The sequence below is a fragment of the Chiloscyllium plagiosum genome, chromosome 9, assembly GCF_004010195.1.
Source record: "Chiloscyllium plagiosum isolate BGI_BamShark_2017 chromosome 9, ASM401019v2, whole genome shotgun sequence".
In the NCBI taxonomy this organism is placed as follows: domain Eukaryota; kingdom Metazoa; phylum Chordata; class Chondrichthyes; order Orectolobiformes; family Hemiscylliidae; genus Chiloscyllium; species Chiloscyllium plagiosum.
Genome location: NC_057718.1, coordinates 104,524,215 through 104,545,375, shown reverse-complemented (window position 1 = coordinate 104,545,375; position 21,161 = coordinate 104,524,215). Strand labels below are relative to the sequence as shown.

The following is a 21,161-nucleotide window of genomic DNA, read 5'->3' as shown; positions in this document are numbered from 1 at the left end:
GGGAGGTGTGGGCGCAAGTTTTGCATTTCTTGCGGTTGCAGGGGAAGGTGCCGGGAGTGGAGGTTGGGTTGGTGGGGGGTGTGGACCTGACGAGGGAGTCACGGAGGGAGTGGTCTTTTCGGAATGCTGATAGGGGAGGGGAGGGAAATATATACCTGGTGGTGGGGTCCGTTTGGAAGTGATGGATGATACGATGTAAATGGAGGTTGATGGGGTGGTAGGTGAGGACCAGTGGGTTCTGTCCTGGTTGCGATTGGAGGGGCAGGGCTCAATGGCGGAGGAGCGGGAAGTGGAGATGTGGTGGAGAGCATCGTCGATCATGTCTTAGGGGGAAATTGCGGTCTTTGAAGAAGGATGCCATCTGGGTTGTTCGGTATTGGGACTGGTCCTCCTGGGAGCAGATGCGACGGAGACGAAGGAATTGGGAATATGGGATGGCGTTTTTACAGGGGGACTATACCGGTCTCCCCAATATAGAGGAGGCCACATCGGGTGCAGCGGATGCAGTCAATGATGTGTGTGGAGGTGCAGGACTATACCTGTCTCCCCAATATAGAGGACTACCCCAGCTCAGGACAACACTCTCACAGACCTGCAAAGGAACTCCTTCCTAATTCATTGAATTAATCAACTAAGGGACACAAAGTATCAGACAGTTACACAAGTTTCAAGAGCAATTTCAAAGATCCTTTCCCTACAGGGTTTTAATTGATGATAAGAATCGGCGAATTTGGAAGCTACAACACAAGAGGCCATTCATTCCACCTTACACCATTCCATAACATTACATAGGATATACAAGTCAACAGTTCTGATTAAAATGGAAGCAGCCACGTACAGTGATAAGGACTACAGCTGACAGTCAACACCTACCCAGGCAGGGCTGCGACTGCTCCAAAACGCCCCGGCAGCCCTTCCATGATTGCAGCATCACACTGAACAACTCCAGCTTTGTTTGGGAAGCCCCCACGGCCGACCACAAAGCAGCCAGTCTCTTTGTCATTTTCTAGTTCTGGAAGTTGAAGGAGAAGCAAACTTTAATTTATCAATTTGCTTTACCTCAGTTTGAGATATTACACTGCAATGCTGTTCTAAAATCTGTAACACTTTGGAACGGCCTGGGTGAACAGAAAACGTGGTGGCAACAATAGACTTAAATCAAGATTAGGGGCAGGAGTAGGCCTCTGGGCCTATCAGGTCTTCTCAGCCAATTAATTAGACCTCAAGATGGCCTCAACCCCATTTTGCTGTTTCCACCCTGTATGACTCTTGACTCCCTTGAAAATCAAAATTCTACAACTCAGCCTGACCTAAATTTGATGATGCACTGCTTTCTGAGGGAAAGAGAATGTCAGATGCTAACAACTCTGAGAAAAGAATTTCTCACCTTTCTTAAAAGGGAAATGCTTAAAATGTGCCCCCTGGTTCTCGTCTTGCCCACAAAGGGAAAACATTTTCCTGGTATCCACCCCATCCAGTCTCCTGTTTCAATAAGATAACCACTCATTGTTGTGAATCAAGCCTGCTCACTCTTTCTTCAAAAGTTAGTTCCCCCATTCCCATCTCAGTAATGAGTTACATGAAATTTCTTCGAACTAAATCTAAGGCCGTTATGTCTACTCTCAAATGACGAGATAAAAACTGCAGACAGTACTCCAGATGTCATCTCACAAAGGCTCTGTACAGCTGCAATAAACTGACCCAACATTATAATTAATTTTCCATGGAAGAAACAACATTCCATCTGCCTTCCTAATTATTTGCTGTACTGCATAACCTTTCCTGCTCCAATTACCAGGTCAGTACCTAGGTCATTCTGGACCAAGTTTTACAATCTTTGCCCACATAAACAGCAGGCTGAGGAAGGATCACCCGACCTGAAACGATTACTCTTACTTCTCTCCACAGATACTACCAGACCTGCTGAGCTTCTCCAGCAATTTCTGTTTTGGTTTCTGATTTATAGCATTCGTGGGTTTTGTTTTTTTGCTGCTTTTCTTTTTTCCCTGTCACATTTTTCATATTATACTCTTATCTGCCATATCTTTTGCCCACATACTTAACCTGTCAATATAAGTTTATCCATCCTTGATAACATGCTTCTTGACCCACATTGGAGACATTGACAAATTTAGTTACCTTACATTTTATCTATTTATCCAAGTCAATGATATTGATTGCAAAAAGAATTGAGCAACAGGATCTTCATGGTACTCTCCAAGTCCATGATTTCCAAGCTTAAAACTGATTTATCTCTACTTTATGCTTCCTGTTAGCTTACAAAGCATTTATCCATATTAATATATTAACTCTTGTCTTGTGAAGTAGCCTTATCAAATGCTTTTGGAAATTCAAGTGTGGAACATCTAGAGGTCCCTTTCATCTACCTTTTATCTTCCTTATCTCCCTACCTATTGATGATTAATTCCTCATAGACTTCGAATAAATTCATGAAACACTCAAATATACTTATTAGCAAAAAAAATTGACTTTCCAAACATATACATTTATTGAAAAATACAACAAATAACAAAAAACCTGTATAACAAAGAGAAAAAAACCACAAATTACAATACCACTACTGTCTACGAACTACTAACCTACCCTATAATACAAAACAAACCCTAACACTGCAAAACAACACCAATAAATAAATAAATGACTAATAGATCAAAAAAAAGAAAAGCAAAAGAAAACCCACAAAAAAAACCCACAGAATACAGAACAGCTATGACCGGCACAAAGCTCCCAAACAAAAGAATGTGACCATTGTATATGTACCCGCATGAACTCAGGAGACCCCTCTTCAGGGCCCCAAGGCTTGACAAACCTAACCATCCTGGTTAACCAAATGTCCTAGTTAAGATAGTTGACAAATCTATATTCAAATAACTGAAGTAGAGCTGCCATATCTAATAAAAATGGTCTGTTGTGTGGTGCACCATGTTTGTAAAAACAATCCAAGGGACTGTGCTCCAAAATTAATGTCTGCCATCCCAGCAAGCCCGGCGGGTTCTCAGACACCCAGTTCATCAGAATATTCTTCCGTGCACAGTATGCAAGAATATTAAATAGTTTCTTCCCATGCCCGTCTAAAGATGGTAAATTCAGTAGACCTAAGAGGAGAGATATCAGGTCTACTTTGACTTCAGTCCTCAATACCCTCCCTATCTCTCCCGCCACAGTGCTCCAATAAACATGGAGCCTGTGGCATGTCCAGAAGCAATGGGTAAGAATACCGACACTTTCTCACATTCTCCCATATGGGGTTCTCCCATGTTTCAGAAGAGATCTCCACTCCTAGCTCTTGCTCCCAGACCTCACAAAACCGGTTAATGTCCTGCCAGGCCCAGGTGATAGAGGGCACGAACTGAGAGGGTGCTTGTGGAACATAGCAACAACCTCTCTGTCTCGGGCTTATAGAGCTTAGTGAGAAGCGTGGTCTTCTTCTGGATGAAATCCCTAAACTGAAAACAAAAATGGAAAAGGTCTCTGCTGGGCAGCCAGTACTTGCGGCTCAGTTGCTCGAAAGACATCATTAACCTCCCCCTCAAACAAGTCTCCCAAACTCGCTGCCCATAGTTTGAACCCTGAGTGTATCATCCCTGGTCGGAACTCTGGCATACCAACTATGGGGGTGAGTGGTGAAGTCTTGAAGAAGCAACCCTCACTCTGATGCATCGCCCTCCAAGCCTTGACTGTACTAATGACAATGGGGTTCCGGCAGTGGTCCATAACTGTCCTCATCTTATCCATGAACAACAGGTTAATAAGAGGGCACCTTGCCTGGGAGGCCTCAATATCCAGCCATATTGAGTTTGGATCGTTACCCACCCATCACAGATAAAGGACAGCAGGGAACTCAACTGATTCCTCCTGATGTCTGGGAAATCAACTCCTCCCCCTCCTTGAGGCAACTGCAATTTAATAAGTTTGATGAGGGGCCATCCATGATGCCAGACAAAGAACCAAACTAACCCATGAGTCTCTGCAGCGTTGACCCGGGAAACATTATAGGGAGCATACACATAGGATAAAGCAAACGAGGAAGAACATTCATCTTAATCAGAGATATTCGGCCTAACCACGAAATTGGAAGAGCCTCCCATCTCTGGAGATCTCACCTAATATTGTCGAGCAAGTGAGCAAAGTTAGTCCGAAATAACAGATCAAACTTGGGGGTAATAAAAATGCCTCGGTATTGGAACCCCACCCATGACCACTTAAAAGGGAACCTCGGGCCAGCTTCAATCTTTGGCGCATCCTTGAGGTTACCCACGGGCATAGCCTCTGATTTTGCCAAAGTTGATCTTATATCCTAAAATAGCCCCAAATGAATTGATACATTGTATCAGATGGGGTATGGAGGTCATAGGGTTCGTTGAAAACAGAAGGACATCATCCGCATACAATGTAATCTTGTGTGCCCTCAATCCCACTTCCGGAGCGGTTATGTGGACGTTCTGACGAATAGCCTCTGCCAGCGGCTCTATCACCAACAACAACGGTGAGAGGGGGCAGCCTTGCCGACTGCCCCGACCAATTGTAAAATTCTCAGACTTCACCCCGTTGGTGATGACCGCGGCCAGAGGGTAGTAATATAAAACCTCCACCCACCTAGCAAAGACTCCACCCAACCCAAACTGTTCTTAGACATAAAAGAGATACAGCCATTCCACCCGGTCAAATGCTTTCTCTGCATCTAATGAAATCACCAACCCTTGCTGACATTCAGCAACCTTCTAATATTATTAGAGGACCTATGGCCCCTTATAAAGCCGGTCTGGTCCTCTTTAATATGGGGCAACACCTTTTCCAATGTCAGTGCCAAGATCCTCAGGAAGCTTCTCCTTAAGAATTAAGGAAATATTAGCTTCTCTCAAAGATGGTGGTAGGCATTCATGCATATAGGAGTGATTGTATATCTCCAACATCTGCCCCGACAGAATCCCTATAAACTCCTTATAAAACTCACCCGGGAGACCATCAGGGCCAGTCGCTTTCCCACTCTGAAATTGTCTAGCTGCCTCCTGTATTTCCTGAACTGTCAAGGGGCATTAAGGAGAGAGGCCTGTTCCAAGGTTACCCCTGGGAGGTCCAGGTTCCTAACAAAGGTCTCCATTTTAGCCCTCCTGTCCTCACAACCTTCAGACTGATAGAATTCAGAGTAAAAGCTCCGAAAAGCATCATTAATCTTTTTAGCATCATATGTAAGGACTGCGGCGCTGTCTCTGATTGCAGTAATGGATTGGGGAGCACCCATTTTCTTAGTCAGGTTGCTAAATACTTCCCTGGCCTATCTCCATATTTGAACAGCCTTTGTCTAACAAAAGCGAGTTCTTTCTTTGCAGTTTGTGTCAGTATTGAATTCAAGGTAGCCCTGAGGGCCATGATCCGCTGTAGCTTAGTCACCCGAAGACCATTAAAAATGTGCTGTCTTGGGGGCTTTCAACTGCGACTCAAGTAGACGCTGCTGTTCCTCCTTCTGTCCGTTCCAGCCAGCTGAATATGAAGTAGCTAATCCCAATTCCGGAGCGGTTATGTGGACGTTCTGATGAATGGCGTCTGCCAGCGGTTCTATCACCAACGTAAACAACAACGGAGAGGGGACAGCCTTGTAGACTACCCTGACCAATTGTAAAATTCCCAGACTTCACCCCGTTGGTGATGACCACAAAGGCCTTCGCAGTCTCCTATAGCATAGACTGACTACTAGCCATGCCTGAGTTGATAGTCAAGAATTCCTGAAACACCTTGAAAAAGTATTCCACACATTTGGAATCCTTAAGGAGAAAAGGGTTTAGACACCAGTGCCGCAAACCTAGCCCCTCACTCTTGGCTTTAACCTCCAGTATACCGCTGTGTGATCAGAGATAGTCCAGAGGATATGGGTCATCCTGTCTTGGGGGTGCCATTTTTATTTCAAATAGTATCTTTTCCCTGGTGACAGCAATTGTTTTAATTTCCTCCCTGTCATTCATGTCCTTATTTACAGGTGCAAAGTAACTGTTCCATACACCACCATTTCCTTGTGAACCATTATCTATTTATCAAACTTATTTGTTCAAGAGCTGACACTAACATTTGTTCCACTTGTCCTATTTAAATACTTAAAGTCATAGTATTATATAGGACAGAAACAGAGCCTTCACTCCAACTCATATCACGCCAACCTGATATCCCAGAGTGATCCAATCCCACTTGCCAACATTTAGACCATATCCCTTTAAAGCCTTGCTTTCATGGATCCCTCCAAAAGCCTTTTAAATCTTGTAATTATACCTACCTTCACCACCTCTGCGTGAAAACATTGCCCCTCAGCTTCCTTTTAAATCTTTCCTCTCTCACCTTAAACCTCTATCCTCTAGTTTTGGACTCTCCTACTCCAGGGGAAACGACCATGTCTATTTATCCTATCCATGCCCCTCATGATTTTATAAACCTCTATAAAGTCACCCCTCAGCCTCCAACCCTCCAGGGAAAACAGCCCCAGCCTATTCAGCCTCCCCCCATAGCTCAAATCCTCCAACCCTGGCAACATCCTTGTAAATCTTTTCTGAACCCTTTCAAGTTATCATCTGTGCAATAGCAGAGAGACCAGAATTGAAATCACCTTTCACATGACAAGCCAGCTCACTCACATATTCTACTAAACCGCTCTTCATATTTTAACCATTCTTTCCTGGTTCTTAAAACTTGGCCAATCTTCAGCCCTACAACTGAACACAGTAAAGTCTTCCTTTCAATTCAACACTAGCCAAGATGGAGGATAGGAAAAAAATGTGGCTTTAAACAGTTACTCCTTTTTTGGATGTGTTGTCAGCATTGGGGTGATTTCCTTGAATTCTAGTAGCATTAATTTCTGTTTTCTAAGCTGTTGCACTGTTTTGGAACTTTCAAGAAAAAAATATCAAAACAACAGCACTTTAAAAAGGAAGACAGGCAAAGGCAGTGACCACATGGGAAGTGAATCAAACAGAAACAAACCTGCACTGCGGTCTGACCTAGCAGTGAATCTGCACAGCTAACTGTTCTGCTGTTTGATTTTAAGTGAGTATGGACATTTGATTTCATCTAAGAAAAATGATGAACAGAGAAATTCACAGATGACCTTAGAGAAACCCGTGTGGGAGAGCTCACAGCATGGGAAGATTTGAACTAGTTTGGGGAGGGTGGAGGCACTGGTTGGGAATTAGGGAGACAGTGAGGAAATATCAGTCTGAGATTGGTACAGCCGGGAAAAAGATCAAGTCAAATAATCAATGCGGGTAGAAATAAAGCAGAGAGTGAAATCAGACAGATAAATTAAACTGCATTTACTTCAATGCTAGAGGCCTGACGGCTAAGGCAGATGAACTCAGGGCACAGTTGGGAACATGGAACTGGAATATCATAGCAATTAGAGAGACGTGGCTTAGTGATGGACAGGACTGGCAGCTTAATGCTGTAGGGTATAAATGCTATACAAAGGATCGAAAGCTGGGAGGGGAGGGCACAAGAGGAGGGGGAGTGGTGTTTTTGATAAGGATAACATTGTGGCTGTACTTAAGGAAGATATTCCTGGGAATACATCCAGGGAAGGTATTTGGATGGAACTGAGAAATAACAAGTGAATGATCACCTTATTGGGATTGTACTTTCAACCTCCCCAGTAGTCAGGAGGAAATTGACAAACAAATTTGTAAGGAGATCTCAGTTATCTGCAAGAATAATACGGTGGTTGGCGGATTTTAATTTCCAAATATAGATTGGGACTGCCATAGTGTTCGGGGCTTGGATGGAGAGGAATTTGTCAAGGGTGTACAAAAAATTTCCTGATTCACTGCCTGGCTATACCTACTAGAGTAGGTACAAACCTTGACCTACTCTTGGGAAATAAGGCAGGGCAGATGACTGAGCTGTCAGTGGAGAACTTTGGACTAGTGGCCATAATTCTATTAGTTTTAAAATAGTGAGTGAAAAGGATAGACCGGATAAAAAGTTATGCTCCAAATTGGAGGAAGGCCAATTTTGATGGTATTCAAAAGTTGATGATGGGCAGACATCAGCTGAAAAGTGGGAAGCCTTCAAAAATTAGCTAACGAGAGTTCAGAGATAGTATGTTCCTGTTAGTGTGAAGGGCAAGGCTGGTAGGTGTAGAGAATGCTGGATAACTAGATTTTTGTCTCGAAAATCAAGAACGAACATGTCATGTATAGATAGCAGAGATCAAGTGAATCCCAAGAAGAGTATAAAGGCAGTAGGGGTATGATTTAGATTAGATTACAGATTAGATTACAGTGTGGAAACAGGCCCTTCGGCCCAACAAGTCCACACCGACCCGCCGAAGCGCAACCCACCCAGACCCATTCCCCTACATTTACCTCTTCACCTAACACTACGGGCAATTTAGCATAGCCAATTCACCTGACCTGCACATCTTTGGACTGTGGGAGGAAACCGGAGTACCCGGAGGAAACCCACGCAGACACGGGGAGAACGCGCAAACTCCACACAGTCAGTCGCCTGAGGCGGGAATTGAACCCGGGTCTCTGGTGCTGTGAGGCAGCAGTGCTAACCACTGTGCCACCGTGCCGCCCCGAATGCTAAAGAGAGAAATCAGGAGGGCAAAAAGGAGGCAGGAGATAGATTTGGCAGATAAGGTTAAGGAGCATCTAAAGGGATTCTGCAAATACATTGAGGACAAAAGGGTAACGAGGGAGAGGATAGACCCCTCAAACATCAGCAAGGCAGCCTATGTGTGGAACTGCAGGAGATGGAGAAGATACTAAATGCTTATTTTGCAACAGTGTTGAATTGAATTGAATTGAATTTATTGTCACGTGTACCAAGGCACAGTGAAAAGCTTTGTCTTGCAAGCAATACAGGCAGATCATAGAGTTAAGTAGTATGGATAAGTAAATAATAGGTAAACAGCAGCAAAACAAAAACAGAGGTAGAGGCAAATGCTAAGATTTGCGAGTCCATTCAGTATCCTAACAACAGTAGGGCAGAAACTGTTGCAAAACCACATGGTGCATGTGTTCAGGCTTCTGTATCTTCTCCCTGATGGTAGAGGTTGTAGAAGAACATTGCCAGGGTGGGATGGATCTTTGAGAATGCTGGCGGCCTTTCCTTGACATCGGGCCTGGTAGATGGATTCTATAGATGGGAGGTTGGCCTTTGTGATTGTCTGGGCTGAGTTCACCACTCTCTGTAACCATCTCTGATCTTGAATGGTACAGATGCCATACCAAGTAGTAATACATCCAGACAGAATGCTCTCAATGGTACACCTATAAAAGTTGGCAAGGGTATTCACCACTACGCCAAATTCTCTCAGCTGCCTGAGGAAGAGACGACGTTATTGGGCCTTTTTAACCAGTGCATCCCCATTAAGAGGCCAAGAAAGCTTCTTGTATTTATTGTGGAGAAGGATATGGAAGATATAGAATATGGGGAAATAAATAGCGATATCTTGAAAAATATTCATATTACAGTGGAAGTGGTGATGGACGGTTTAAAATGCATAGAGATGAATAACTTCACGGGACCTGCTCAGGTGTATCCTAGAACTCAGAGACGATAGGGAAGAGATGCTGGGCCCCTTGCTGAGGTACTTGTATCATCGATAGCCACAGGTGAGGTGCCAGAAGACTGGAGGTTGGCTAGTGTCGTGCCAGTACTTAAGAAAGGTGGTCAGGAAAAACCAACGAACTATAGACCAGTGAGCCTGACATCGGTGGTGGGCAAATTGTTGGAGGGAATCCTGAGGGACAGGATTTACATGTATTTGGAAAAGCAAGGACTGATTAGGGATATAAAGTTAAAAATTGCACAACACCAGGTTATAGTCGAACAGGTTTATTTGGAAGCACTAGCTTTCAGCGCACTGCTCCTTCATCAGGTGGTTGTGGATAAGGAGCAGCGCTCTGAAAGCTAGTGCTTCCAAATAAACCTATTGGACTATAACCTCGTGTTGTGTGATTTTTAACTTAGCACATCTCAGTCCAACACCGGTGTCTCTAAATCATGATTAGGAATAGTCAGCATGGCTTTGTGCATGGGAAAGCATGTCTCACAAACTCGAGTTTTTTTGAAATAGCATAGAACATAACAGTGCAGTACAGGCCCTTCAGCCCTCGATGTTGCGCCGTCCTTGGAACCAATCTGAAGCCCATCTAACCTACACTATTCCATTCTTGTCCATATCCCTATCCAATGACTATTTAAATGCCTGTAAAGTTGGTGAGTCTGTAACTGTTGCAGACAGTGCGTTCCATGCCTTGACTGCTCTGAGTAAAGAAACTACCTCCGATATCTGTCCTATATCTATCACACCCCAATTTAAAGCTATGTCCCCTCATACTAGCCATCACCATGAGGAAAAAGGCTCTCACTGTCCACCCGATTGAACCCTCTGATCATCTTGTATGTCTCAATGAAGTCACCTCTCAACCACCTCTCTAACAAAGAGGATTGATGAGGGCAGACTGGTTAACATGATCTATATGGATGTCAGTACGGTGTTTGACAAGGTTTCTCATCATAGACAGGTTAGCAAGGTTAGATCTCATGGAATACAGGGAGAACTAGCCATTTGGATACAGAACTAGGTCCAAGGTAGAAGACAGAGAGTGGTGACGGAGGGTTACTTTTCAGACTGGAGGCCTGTGGTCAGCAGTGTGCCACAAGGATCGGTGCTGGGTCCACTGCTTTTCATTTATATAATATGATTTGGATATGAATTTCGGAGGTATGGTTACGACATTTGCAGATGACACCAAAATTGGAGGCTGGTGGACAGCGAAGGCCACCTCAGAGTACAATGGGACCTTGAATAGATGGGCCAATGGGCCAAGGAGTGGCAAATGGAGTTTACTTTAGATAAATGTGAGGTGCTGCATTTTGGAAACACAAATCAGGGCAGGACTGAAACGTTTAATGGTAAAGTCCTGGGGAGTGTCGCTGAACAAAGATCTTGGTTTCTAATTCTTTGAAAGTAGAGTCACAGGTAGATAGGATAGTGAAGGCGGCATTTGGTATGCTGAGCACCTCACTCTACCACAAACCCATGGATAACCTCACGATGCTGCATTTCTCCAGTTTCCACCTGAAATATATTAAAACAACCATCTCCTATGGACCAGCCCTACACACGCACAGGATCTGTTTCAATGAAGAGGAACATGATGGGCACCTGGAAGTACTCAAGGACACCCTCATAAAAACAGGGTATGCTGCTCAACTCATCAGCCGCTGGTTCCAATGTGCAACAGCAAGAAACCGTAATGACCTCCTCAAGAGACAGACACTAGCTGCAACCGACAGGGTACCCTTCATTGTTCAGTACTTCCCAGAAGCCGAAAAACTCTGCCATGTTCTTCGCAGACTGCAACACATTATCAATGCAGGATGAGCACCTCGCCAAGACCTTGCCCACACCTCCACTTCTCACCATTAAACAAACCACCAAATCTCAAACAGATCATTGTTCGCAGCAAACTGCCAGGCTTTCAGGACAACACCATACAACCCTGTCACGGTAGACCCCTCAAGACGTGTCAGTGTGTCGACACAGATACCACCAATACAAGTGAGCACACCAACCACCATGTACGTGGCAGGTACTCATGCGACTCAGCCAACGTTGTCTATCTCATACGCTGTAGGCAAGGATGCCCTGAGGCATGGTACATTGGTGAGACCAAGCAGAGGCTATGGCAACAGATGAATGGACACTGCACAACAATCAACAGACAGAAGTGTTCCCTCCCAGTTGAAGAGTACTTCAGCGGTCCAGGACACTCTACCTACGAGTGACCATCCTCCAAAGTGGACTTCCGGACAGGCACCAATGTAAAGTGGCTGAGCAGAGGCTAATAGCCAAGTTTGGTACCCATGGGGATGGCTTCAAGTCACACGACAGGTGACACTGCACTACACACACAAACTCCAACAGACCCATACTCATTCAGACCCTCTCTTATGCGTTCACACATACACTCACACACGCACCCGCTCACAGACTTATACCCCTTTACACTTGCGCGCGGGCACACACACACACTCACAGACACTCATAACCACCCCCAACATACACACCCACAAGTTTGAGGGGTGAATTTGTACTTGCAGAATTACTTTTCATTTTGCTCAAAAACTGTATGAATCCATGTAAGATTCTGTAAATCGTTTTTTTAAGATTAGAATCAGTCTGAATGTTAGGGCACAGACAGTCTCACACATGGCACCTCACACCTTCAATGTATTATCTGGGCCAGCATGGCAACCATTGCTAAAGTTAACTTGAGAATGTAATTTTTAAAAGTTCTGCAATTTACTATGAAAGAACTGAAACCACCATGGTCATTCTAAAAGATGAGACTTAAACAATCCAGGTGTTTTTCAATACATAATTACAATTACATCACACTGTAAACTTTTGCTATAAATTCTGCATCTTAGGATCTTATACTCCACAACCACCTGATGAAGGAGCAGTGCTCCAAAAGCTAGTGCTTCCAAATAAACCTGTTCGACTATCACCTGGTGTTATATGATAGATAACTTTGGTATGCTTGCCATTATTGGTCAGTGCATTAAGTATACGAGTGGAGGGGTCATATTGTGGCTGTACAGGACACTTTTGGAATACTGCATTCAATTCTAGTCTCCTTGCTATAGGAAGGATGTTGTGAAACCTGAAATAGTTCAGAAAAGATTTACAGGGATGTTGCCATGGTTTCAGCTAAAGGGAGAGGCTGAATAGGCTGGGGCTATTTACCTGAAAAGTCAGAGGCCGAGGGGGTGACTTTATTGAGGTTGATAAAATGACTGAGCAGCACTCCAAAAGCTGGTGCTTCCAAATAAACCTGTTGGACTGTAACCTGTTGTGTGATTTTTAACTTTGTACACCCTAATCCAACACCGGCATCTCCAAATCATATACAATCATGAAGGGCATGGATAAGGTAAACAGATAAAATCTTTTCCCTGGGGTAGGGAAAGTGGGAAGTTTAAAGTGAGAGGGGAAAGATTTAAAGGGTTCCCAAGGGGCAAGTTTTTCACAGAGAGGGTGTTGTATGCATGGAATGAGCTGCCAAAGGAAGTGGTAGAGGCTGGTACAAGTACAACATTTAAAAGACATCTGGATGGGTACATGAATAAGAAAGGTTTAGAGGGACATGGGCCAAGTGTTGGCAAATTGGCCTAGATTAATTTCAGATATCTAGTTAGCATGGATAAGTTGGACCGAAGGGCCTGTTTCCTTGCTATACATCTGTGACTGTATGACTATTCTTAGCTTCATTATTCAGCTTTAGATGAATAACCTTCTCAAACAAACAGTCTTTATTTCTCACAAGAATTAATCATTTTTGACAGTTATTAAATAGCTCCTTACAATCTGCCATTGCAACTCCACTGTTCTAGCTTTTTAACCTAGTTTCCCAGTTCAATTAAGTTAGCTCTGCTTTCATATCCTATAGAGATATTTATTCAGGCTTGTAAGACCAGTCAGAGATCCAGGCTTCTTCCTTTCAAATGGAATGTGAAATTCTAGAACGTCATGATTGCTGTCACCTGGCAGCTTTTATAGCACGATCCTGTCTCACTGCTTGTAATAAGGTGAAGGACAGCCTGCTCCGTGGGTGGGTTTCAAATATACTGCTTTCAGAAACTATCTTGAATACACAAACATTTTCCAGTTTTGCTTGGCCAATCTCATTCAGTGAATCGACTTATAGATCAAAGTTATCCACGATTCCTGCAGGACGTTTCTTACCTCTCTATTTATCTGTACCCATATATTCCACCCTACTGCATAACTACTGTTCGAGTGCCTCTAAACTATTCCCACAAGGGACCTCTTACCATTTCTGTTTCTGATGTTTACCTCACACTTTACTCTTTCGAATCAGTCATTTCTCACATTTTGGGTACTGTGCACAGTACTGGTCACATTAAACCAAAAGGTAAACACAAGAGAAGAGTTTCAGATAAGGTTTACCAGACGAACACATAGAATGGGCAGTTGTCTTATGACAATCGGTTGGAGAGGCTAGGCCCATATCCATTGGAGTTTAGAGAAGTCAGAGGTGATTGAACTGAAATGTACAAGATCTTTAGGAGCCTTGAGGGGGTGGAAGTGGGGAAGATACTTCCTCTTGCGGAAGCAGCTAGAACTAGGGCTCACTGACATAAGGGGGTCATGCACATAATAGAGAGATAAGGAGAATTTCTTTCCTCCCGGGGAGTTGAGTGCCTTTGGAACTCTCCCGCAAAAAGCAGTTGAAGCACAGTCTTTGAGTACTTTTAAAGTGAGGTGGATGGAATCTTGAAAAGCAAAGAGTGAAAGCTTACAGGAGTAGGGGTGTTGTAGATGAATTGGATCAGCCATAATTTTTGAGTGGCAGAACAGGCTGGAGGAGCCAACTAGCCCATTCCTGCTCAAACTTCATACATTGATATGGGTTTAGATACTAACTTCTATCAGTACTCATCATTCACCCATTTTGTGACAAATGTTGATTCATCATTTTTTGGGAGGGAAATCTGCTGTCGTTACCCAGTCTGACCTGGATGTGGCTCCCGACCCACACTAAATTATGACAAACACTTTTCAGCAAACTAATTCTGTGGAATCCTCCCTATAAGCGAACAAGAAAAAAAAACAAATTCATTATAATGTTCTTATGTAGTGTTATTTGGAAGATAGCTTTACATCACTGCAACCTCTGGAATACTGGGCAAGGCAGAGATTTGAAATGTGAGATCCAGCAGATGAATGAACCTGTTTTCCTGCTGAATTTTGGGGGTCAGAGCTCAGGAAACATTCTTAGAATTGCTCACAAAACTAGCTGACCACTGCCATCTACAGGAACAAGTGTTTTTTATTCAGTCATGCAATGTGGGTTGGGTCAGCATTACTGCTCATCTCCAAGTGTCCTTAAAGTGTTTGTGATGAACTGTCTTTTTCAACACAATGCAGTGGCTTTCTCGGACATGTTGGAAACCAGTTCAAAACAGACCACAATATGGTGGATATGGAGCCACATTTAGGCCAAGTTTGGCAAGCAGAACAGATTTACTTTTCTTTCTGCTCATTTTCCTTCAGAGTTTCTGCAATGTGTGGTTGGCCACCCTTGAGCATAGCTGATATATTTTTCTCCCCCGAAAGCTTGATCCCCGTTGAGAAAGTCAATAGCCTTAAAACTTGTCCTTAAACATTTAGACTAAATGTAACACTGAATTATAGAACAGATTTGCTACAAAGTAGGAAATAAACAAGACAGGCAAGGAGGCATCAGGCCACAAAAAGGGGGAACCTAGGATATGCAGAATATCACATTCATGGCTGTTTTTGGAGGGGGAGGGGGTTGAGAGAGGGAAACAGAGAGAGGTGGAGACAGACAGAGACATTCTGATGATTGAGTAGCCATTACTGGCTATATGAAATACAAACTCTGTAAAAGGTAATATTGATGAAGCTTTAACTTACTTACTGTTCTTAGAGACCATGACTACCCCACTATCAATTCTAAACAGTCAGATCCTGTCTTATTTGAATTTGAATCACAACTCTGAAATGAAAGCATGTTTAATTCAAGACTAAAATGAATCATTTATAATACAATCTTATTGTAACATTTCAGCCTCAGGTACAGAAGAAGACCATAAGACAGAGTGGAAGTAAGGTCATTCGGCCCATCGAGTCCACTCCGCCATTTAATCATGGCTGATGGGCATTTCAACTCCACTTACCTGCATTCTCCCCGTAGCCCTTAATTCCTTACGACATCAAGAATTTATCAATCTCTGCCTTGAAGACATTTAGCGTCCTGGCCTCCACTGCACTCCGTGGCAATGAATTCCACAGGTCCACCACTCTCTGGCTGAAGAAATGTCCTGCATTCCTGTTCTGAATTGACCCCCTCTAATTTTAAGGCTGTGCCCCCGGGTCCGAGTATCCCCGCCGAACAGAAACAATTTCTTAGCGTCCACCCTTTCCAAGTTTCTATTAGATCTCCCCTTGATCTTCTAAACTCCAATGAGTACAATCCCAGGATCCTCAGCCTTCCTTGTATGTTAGACCTACCATTCCAGGGATCATCCGTGTGAATCTCCGCTGGACACGTTCCAGTGCTAGTATGTCTCTCCTGAGGTGTGGGGCCCAAATGGGACACAGTACTCCAAATGGTGCCTAACCAGAGCTTAATAAAGTCTCAGTAGCACATGGCTGCTTTTATATTCCAACTCTCTTGAGATAAATGACAACATTGCATTCGCTTTCTTAATCACGGATTCAACCTGCATGTTTACCTTTAGAGAATCCTCGACTAGCACTCCCAGATCCCTTTGTACTTTGGCTTTATGAATTTTCTCACCGTTTAGAAAGTAGTCCATGCTTGTATTCTTTTTTCCAAAGTGCAAGACCTTGCATTTGCTCACATTGAACTTCATCAGTCATTTCCTGGACCACTCTCCCACACTGTCTCGATCCTTCTGCAGCCTCCCCACTTCCTCAGTACTACCTGCCTGTCCACCTATCTTCATATCATCGGCAAACTTCGCTAGAATGACCCCAGTCCCTTCATCCAGATCATTAATATATAACATGAACAGCTGCGGTCCCAACACTGAACCCTGTGGGACATCACTTGTCACTAGCTGCCATTCCGAAAAAGAACCTCTTATCCCAATTCTCTGTCTTCTGTCAGACAGCCAATCCTCAATCCATGTCAGTCGCTCACCTCGAACACCATGGGCCCTCAACTTACTCAACAGCCCCCCCGTGCGGCACCTTATCAAAGGCCTTTTGGAAGTCTAGATAGACCACATCCACTGGGTTCCCCTGGTCTAACCTACTTGTCACCTCTTCAAAGAATTCTAACAGGTTTGTCAGGCACGACCTCCCCTTACTAAATCCATGTTGACTTGTTCTAATCCGACCCTGCTCTTCCAAGAATTTAGAAACCTCATCCTTAACGATGGATTCTAGAATTTTACCAACAACCGAGGTTAGGCTAATTGGCCTATAATATCCCAACTTTTGTCTTGATCCTTTCTTGAACAATGGGGTTACAACAGCGATCTTCCAATCATCCGGGACTTTGCCTGACTCCAGTCACTTTTGAATGATTCTGTGTTTAAGATAAAAAGCAGGAGTCTGCTCATAGTTTAAAAATTACTCTAAACCTAACATTGAAGAGATTCGACACAATCTGTCAGGAAGCCATTTTATGGTCAGAGTTTGTCCTCCTTGCTAAGAAGCCATTTTGTAAAACAATGGTATCTGATACGCGAGCTGTGCAAGGTTACCTTATGACGTCTCCGACTTAGTTTAGAGTGGCACTTCTCTAATGACACGAACTTATCTTGCCAATAAGCACCTGACTTGGCTGGATTTGTTTTTTCCAGCTGCTGGATAGCTCAGGACCTGTAGGAGTGATCAGTTAAGTGCACACAGACCTGTCAATTAACTCATCTTCCTTATGAATTATTGCCTTTCCACTGTTACCTGTCTAATTAAAAACATGCAGTGTTTTTGTAAACTTTTGGAAAGGAAACCTGTGTGACAGGAGAGAGTAGCCTGCAAGGATTCTTAAAGGAAGAGCTGCTACCCTACTCTCTGAAGATTTTAGAACCTTAGCTAACCTGTCTTAAAGGTATCAGTGTTATGTTGTAACAGTGATGCTATTGGTAAATAAAGGGGATGACTAAAATTATACTAAATTGTCTGCAAGATGTTTTCTACTCCAGACTACCCAAAGACTACGATCTCCAGGATGAACCAAGAGGGACTTACAGGTAGAGTGCATTCGGGATTCCGTGGACCGTCTCAAATCTGAACTTTAACACCGTAGTAACCTCTCTCTGTCTCAAATACACTCAATGACTTGGCTTCCACAGCCTTCTTCGACAATGAGTTCCACAGATTAACCCCTCTCTAGCTGAAGAAAATTCTCATCTCAGTTCTAAAGGGTCATCCCTTCATTCTGGGCATTTGCTGTCAGGTCTTAATCTCCCCGATGAGTGGATACATCTTCTGGATTTTAATTCTATCCAGGCCTCTCAATACTTGGTCAATTTCAATGAGATCCTCCCACATACTTCTAAACTCCGTCAAGTAGAGAGCCAGAGTCCTTAACCACCTCTCATATGACAAGCACTTTAGCCCCAAGATCACTCTTGACACCCTCTAATGCCAGCACATCCTTCCTGAGATGGCCTAATTCTGCTCCTTTATCTTATGGTCTTCCCTTCAGACACCTCCCCACTTCCAATTATGCTGTATATCAGTCTCTCGAACAAAGGATCTTTCCACCTGGTCTTGGGCCTTCCTCCTCTTCATCATGGCAATCCCAAATTCAACAGTCAACATACTGCATTTCCCCACCTTCGCTCTCCCTCCAGCAGGGGACCACACTATTTCAACCTCCTCTTCTCTACTTTCTTTGACGTTGTTACAATCTTCACGGACCCTGACTTACAAGCCCCTGATCTTGATTGCTTCACACATCCACCTCAGACTGTGCATCTCCTCAATACCCAGCTGTTGGATACTCTCTCTTCCTGATGTTGCCCAGGTCTCTGCACAGCCGAACAAGGCCACTCCCGTAGATTCAGTGATACTTTCCAATCACGAGATGCCACTATCATTCGTCCAAACCATCCACCAGTGACCTCCTGGCGTTTACTTTCTCCAAATCTCCACACACTCTTTAGACTCAAATTGGAAGCCCATAAATTGGATGCATTTCTGTCATGAAGGATATGATTAACCCAATAGTTTGATATGACAACATAGCTTTGTAATTGCCATGACTGATTGTTTTTATTCATTCATTAATGGACTGTGGGTATTGTTGACGAGACAGTATTTATTGCCTGTCCCTAATTTGGCCTGAAAGCAGTTAAGAGTCAACAGCATAGGCTGTGGGTCTGGAGTCTCATATCGAGCAGACCAGTTTAGGATGGCACATTTCCTTCCCACAAGGACATTTGTGAACCAGGTGGGCTTTTCTGACAATTGATTCATGGTCATCATTACACCCCTCATTTGAGATTTACTCTTTGTTGAATTCAAATTGCATCATTTACTGTGGTGAGATTTTAACCTGGATCTCAGAACGTTATCTGGATTAACAGTCCAGCGATATTACCATTAGGCCATTGCCTCCCCCAAATGTCATATTTTGAATAAAAAGTTAACTTAAAATCTACAGATGTCTCGGTCAGATTCTGAAATCCTGTCTCAGGATGACAAGTCCTGATATTGGAAATCATCAATCCAGTCATGTAACTCACCCTGTTCATATGTTTCACAGGATATAGTGCTATCTGCAGCAAGAGATACAGCCAAGTCCAAGGATGTATTGATAGATTTGCCAGCAGTGACTTAGACCACCTGCATTTCTGTTGAGCTGTGAACACTGCATATGGATCTCAAATCTCATGATTATAAACAAACACTTCATTTCGAACTTCTCCCTCTCTCAATTCTGCTGCTAACTTGATTCAGCTTGATGCCTTCACATGGGACTGGAAAATTGAAAAGTTTATTTTGTACTAGAACATAACGCATCACAAAACTCAGAGCCTAATGTCCAGGCGAGTCAACCACAGTTGGACTTGATCCATCTCATGCCGTTAAACTTTGCATTCTGTCTGTACAGTACATTACCGTAGCAATTGCAAAAGTACATGATTGCTGAAAAGTATTTCCATATATCCCAAAATCACAAACAGAACAATAAAATAAAAGTAATTCTTTTCCACAAGATTATGAACACAATTTGGAAGAGTGACATTAAACAAAACTTTTTAAACCCTTATATAAGCTAATAAAATGACGAGGACACATACAAAGTGAAACATTAAAGGTGCTTCCCGTAGGGTAAGGGAATCCAAAACCGGAGGGCATAGGTTGAAAGTGAGAAGGGAAAGCTTTAAAAGGGACCCAAGGGGCAACCTTTTCATATAGACGGCAATGCACATATGAAATAAGCTGCCAAAGGAAGTAGTGGAGGCTGATACAATTATAATATTTAAAAGGCATCTGGATGGATGCATGAATAGTAAAGATTTAGAGGAATATGGGCAATGCAGGCAAATGAAACCAGATTACTTTGGGATTCCTGGTTAGCATGGACAAGTTGGATCGAAAGGTCTGTTTCTATGTTATTTAACTCTTATGAATCTATAAAAGCAAATGCATTGAGGGTCGGTGCTGAGGGAGCGCCGCACTGTCGGAGGGTCGGTGCTGAGGGAGCGCCGCACTGTCGGAGGGTCATTCTTTGAGACGTGAGGAGTTGCTGTAGTAGATGTGAAGGTTCGCACTCCCACCACGGGAGATACATCACCTGTTATAGCCTCCTGTACGGCGGCCGAGGCCCCGCTGCCCACCTCTAACAGCCGCCGGGCCTTGTCCACCGCCGGCATCGAAAAGGCCCAGGTGCCCACCGCCGCCGCCATGGCAACCCAGCTTACCGACCAATCACATTACAACAATTACACAGGGGGCGGAGAATTTTAAATCATACCGGAAGTAGTCGAACTGAGAAAAGACTTTCAATATTGTTCCGAAAGATTGAACCCACCCTCAGGGTCAGGGACACGGTCACCGCCCACCACCCACACGGGCAGTGCACAAAGCCGATTGGACAGATTATCCGTCCATCAAAGATCGATGACGGAGCCCGCCTCCTTACTGTCAATCACTGGCGTCATGAGCACGAATTCCGAAACCGCACGTCAATGACACGAGACCCGCCCACCGCACGTCAATCACACGAGACCCGCCCACCGCACGTCAATCACAATCCGTCATCGGGTGCCCGGGCAGGCCCATCGGAAGCGGTATGTCACGTGGGAACGGCGCGCCCTGTGGAGCGGGAGCGAGCGGACGGTGATTTCCGGCGTCGGGAGGCGGGTGGAAAGTTTCGCTGAGACAGCGGCGGCGGAGGCTCGGGAGCGGACCATGGACAGTCAGGGCAGGAAGGTGGTGGTCTGCGATAACGGCACTGGGGTAAGTGCTGGCTCATCCGCCCGGCCGCCCTGTGGGGCTGCGATCAGGAAGTGAGGCGCTGTCTGGGAGTGGGGGAGGGGGGTGGTGTCTGACCCATTTCCGTAATGTCCCTCCCCCACCTCACCCCCCCCCTCCCCCATCTCACCCCCCC

At 44.2% G+C, this 21,161-nt stretch overlaps 2 protein-coding genes across 8 annotated transcripts in view; one reads left to right on the top strand and one right to left on the bottom strand.

Annotated features, from left to right (window-relative positions):
* Positions 1–20,535, bottom strand: part of zgc:153169 (uncharacterized protein LOC767799 homolog) — a 57,882-nt gene extending 37,347 nt beyond the window's left edge. For all 6 annotated transcript variants that reach the window (XM_043696683.1, XM_043696682.1, XM_043696680.1 and 3 more), the window contains exons 1-2: positions 20,346–20,535; positions 874–1,012 (exon numbers count right to left, since the gene is read on the bottom strand). In XM_043696683.1, coding sequence (XP_043552618.1) covers positions 874–1,012; positions 20,346–20,457 — 251 coding nt within the window. In that variant the 5' untranslated portion in view covers positions 20,458–20,535. The remainder of the gene's footprint in view (positions 1–873; positions 1,013–20,345) is intronic.
* Positions 20,536–20,871: 336 nt separating this feature from the next.
* LOC122553124 (actin-related protein 2) overlaps positions 20,872–21,161 on the top strand; it is a 42,556-nt gene continuing 42,266 nt past the window's right edge. The window contains exon 1 of one of the 2 annotated variants that reach the window (XM_043696678.1): positions 20,872–21,010. In XM_043696678.1, the coding sequence (XP_043552613.1) occupies positions 20,963–21,010 (48 nt within the window). In that variant the 5' untranslated portion in view covers positions 20,872–20,962. The remainder of the gene's footprint in view (positions 21,011–21,161) is intronic. The other variant, XM_043696679.1, reaches the window with a different exon arrangement.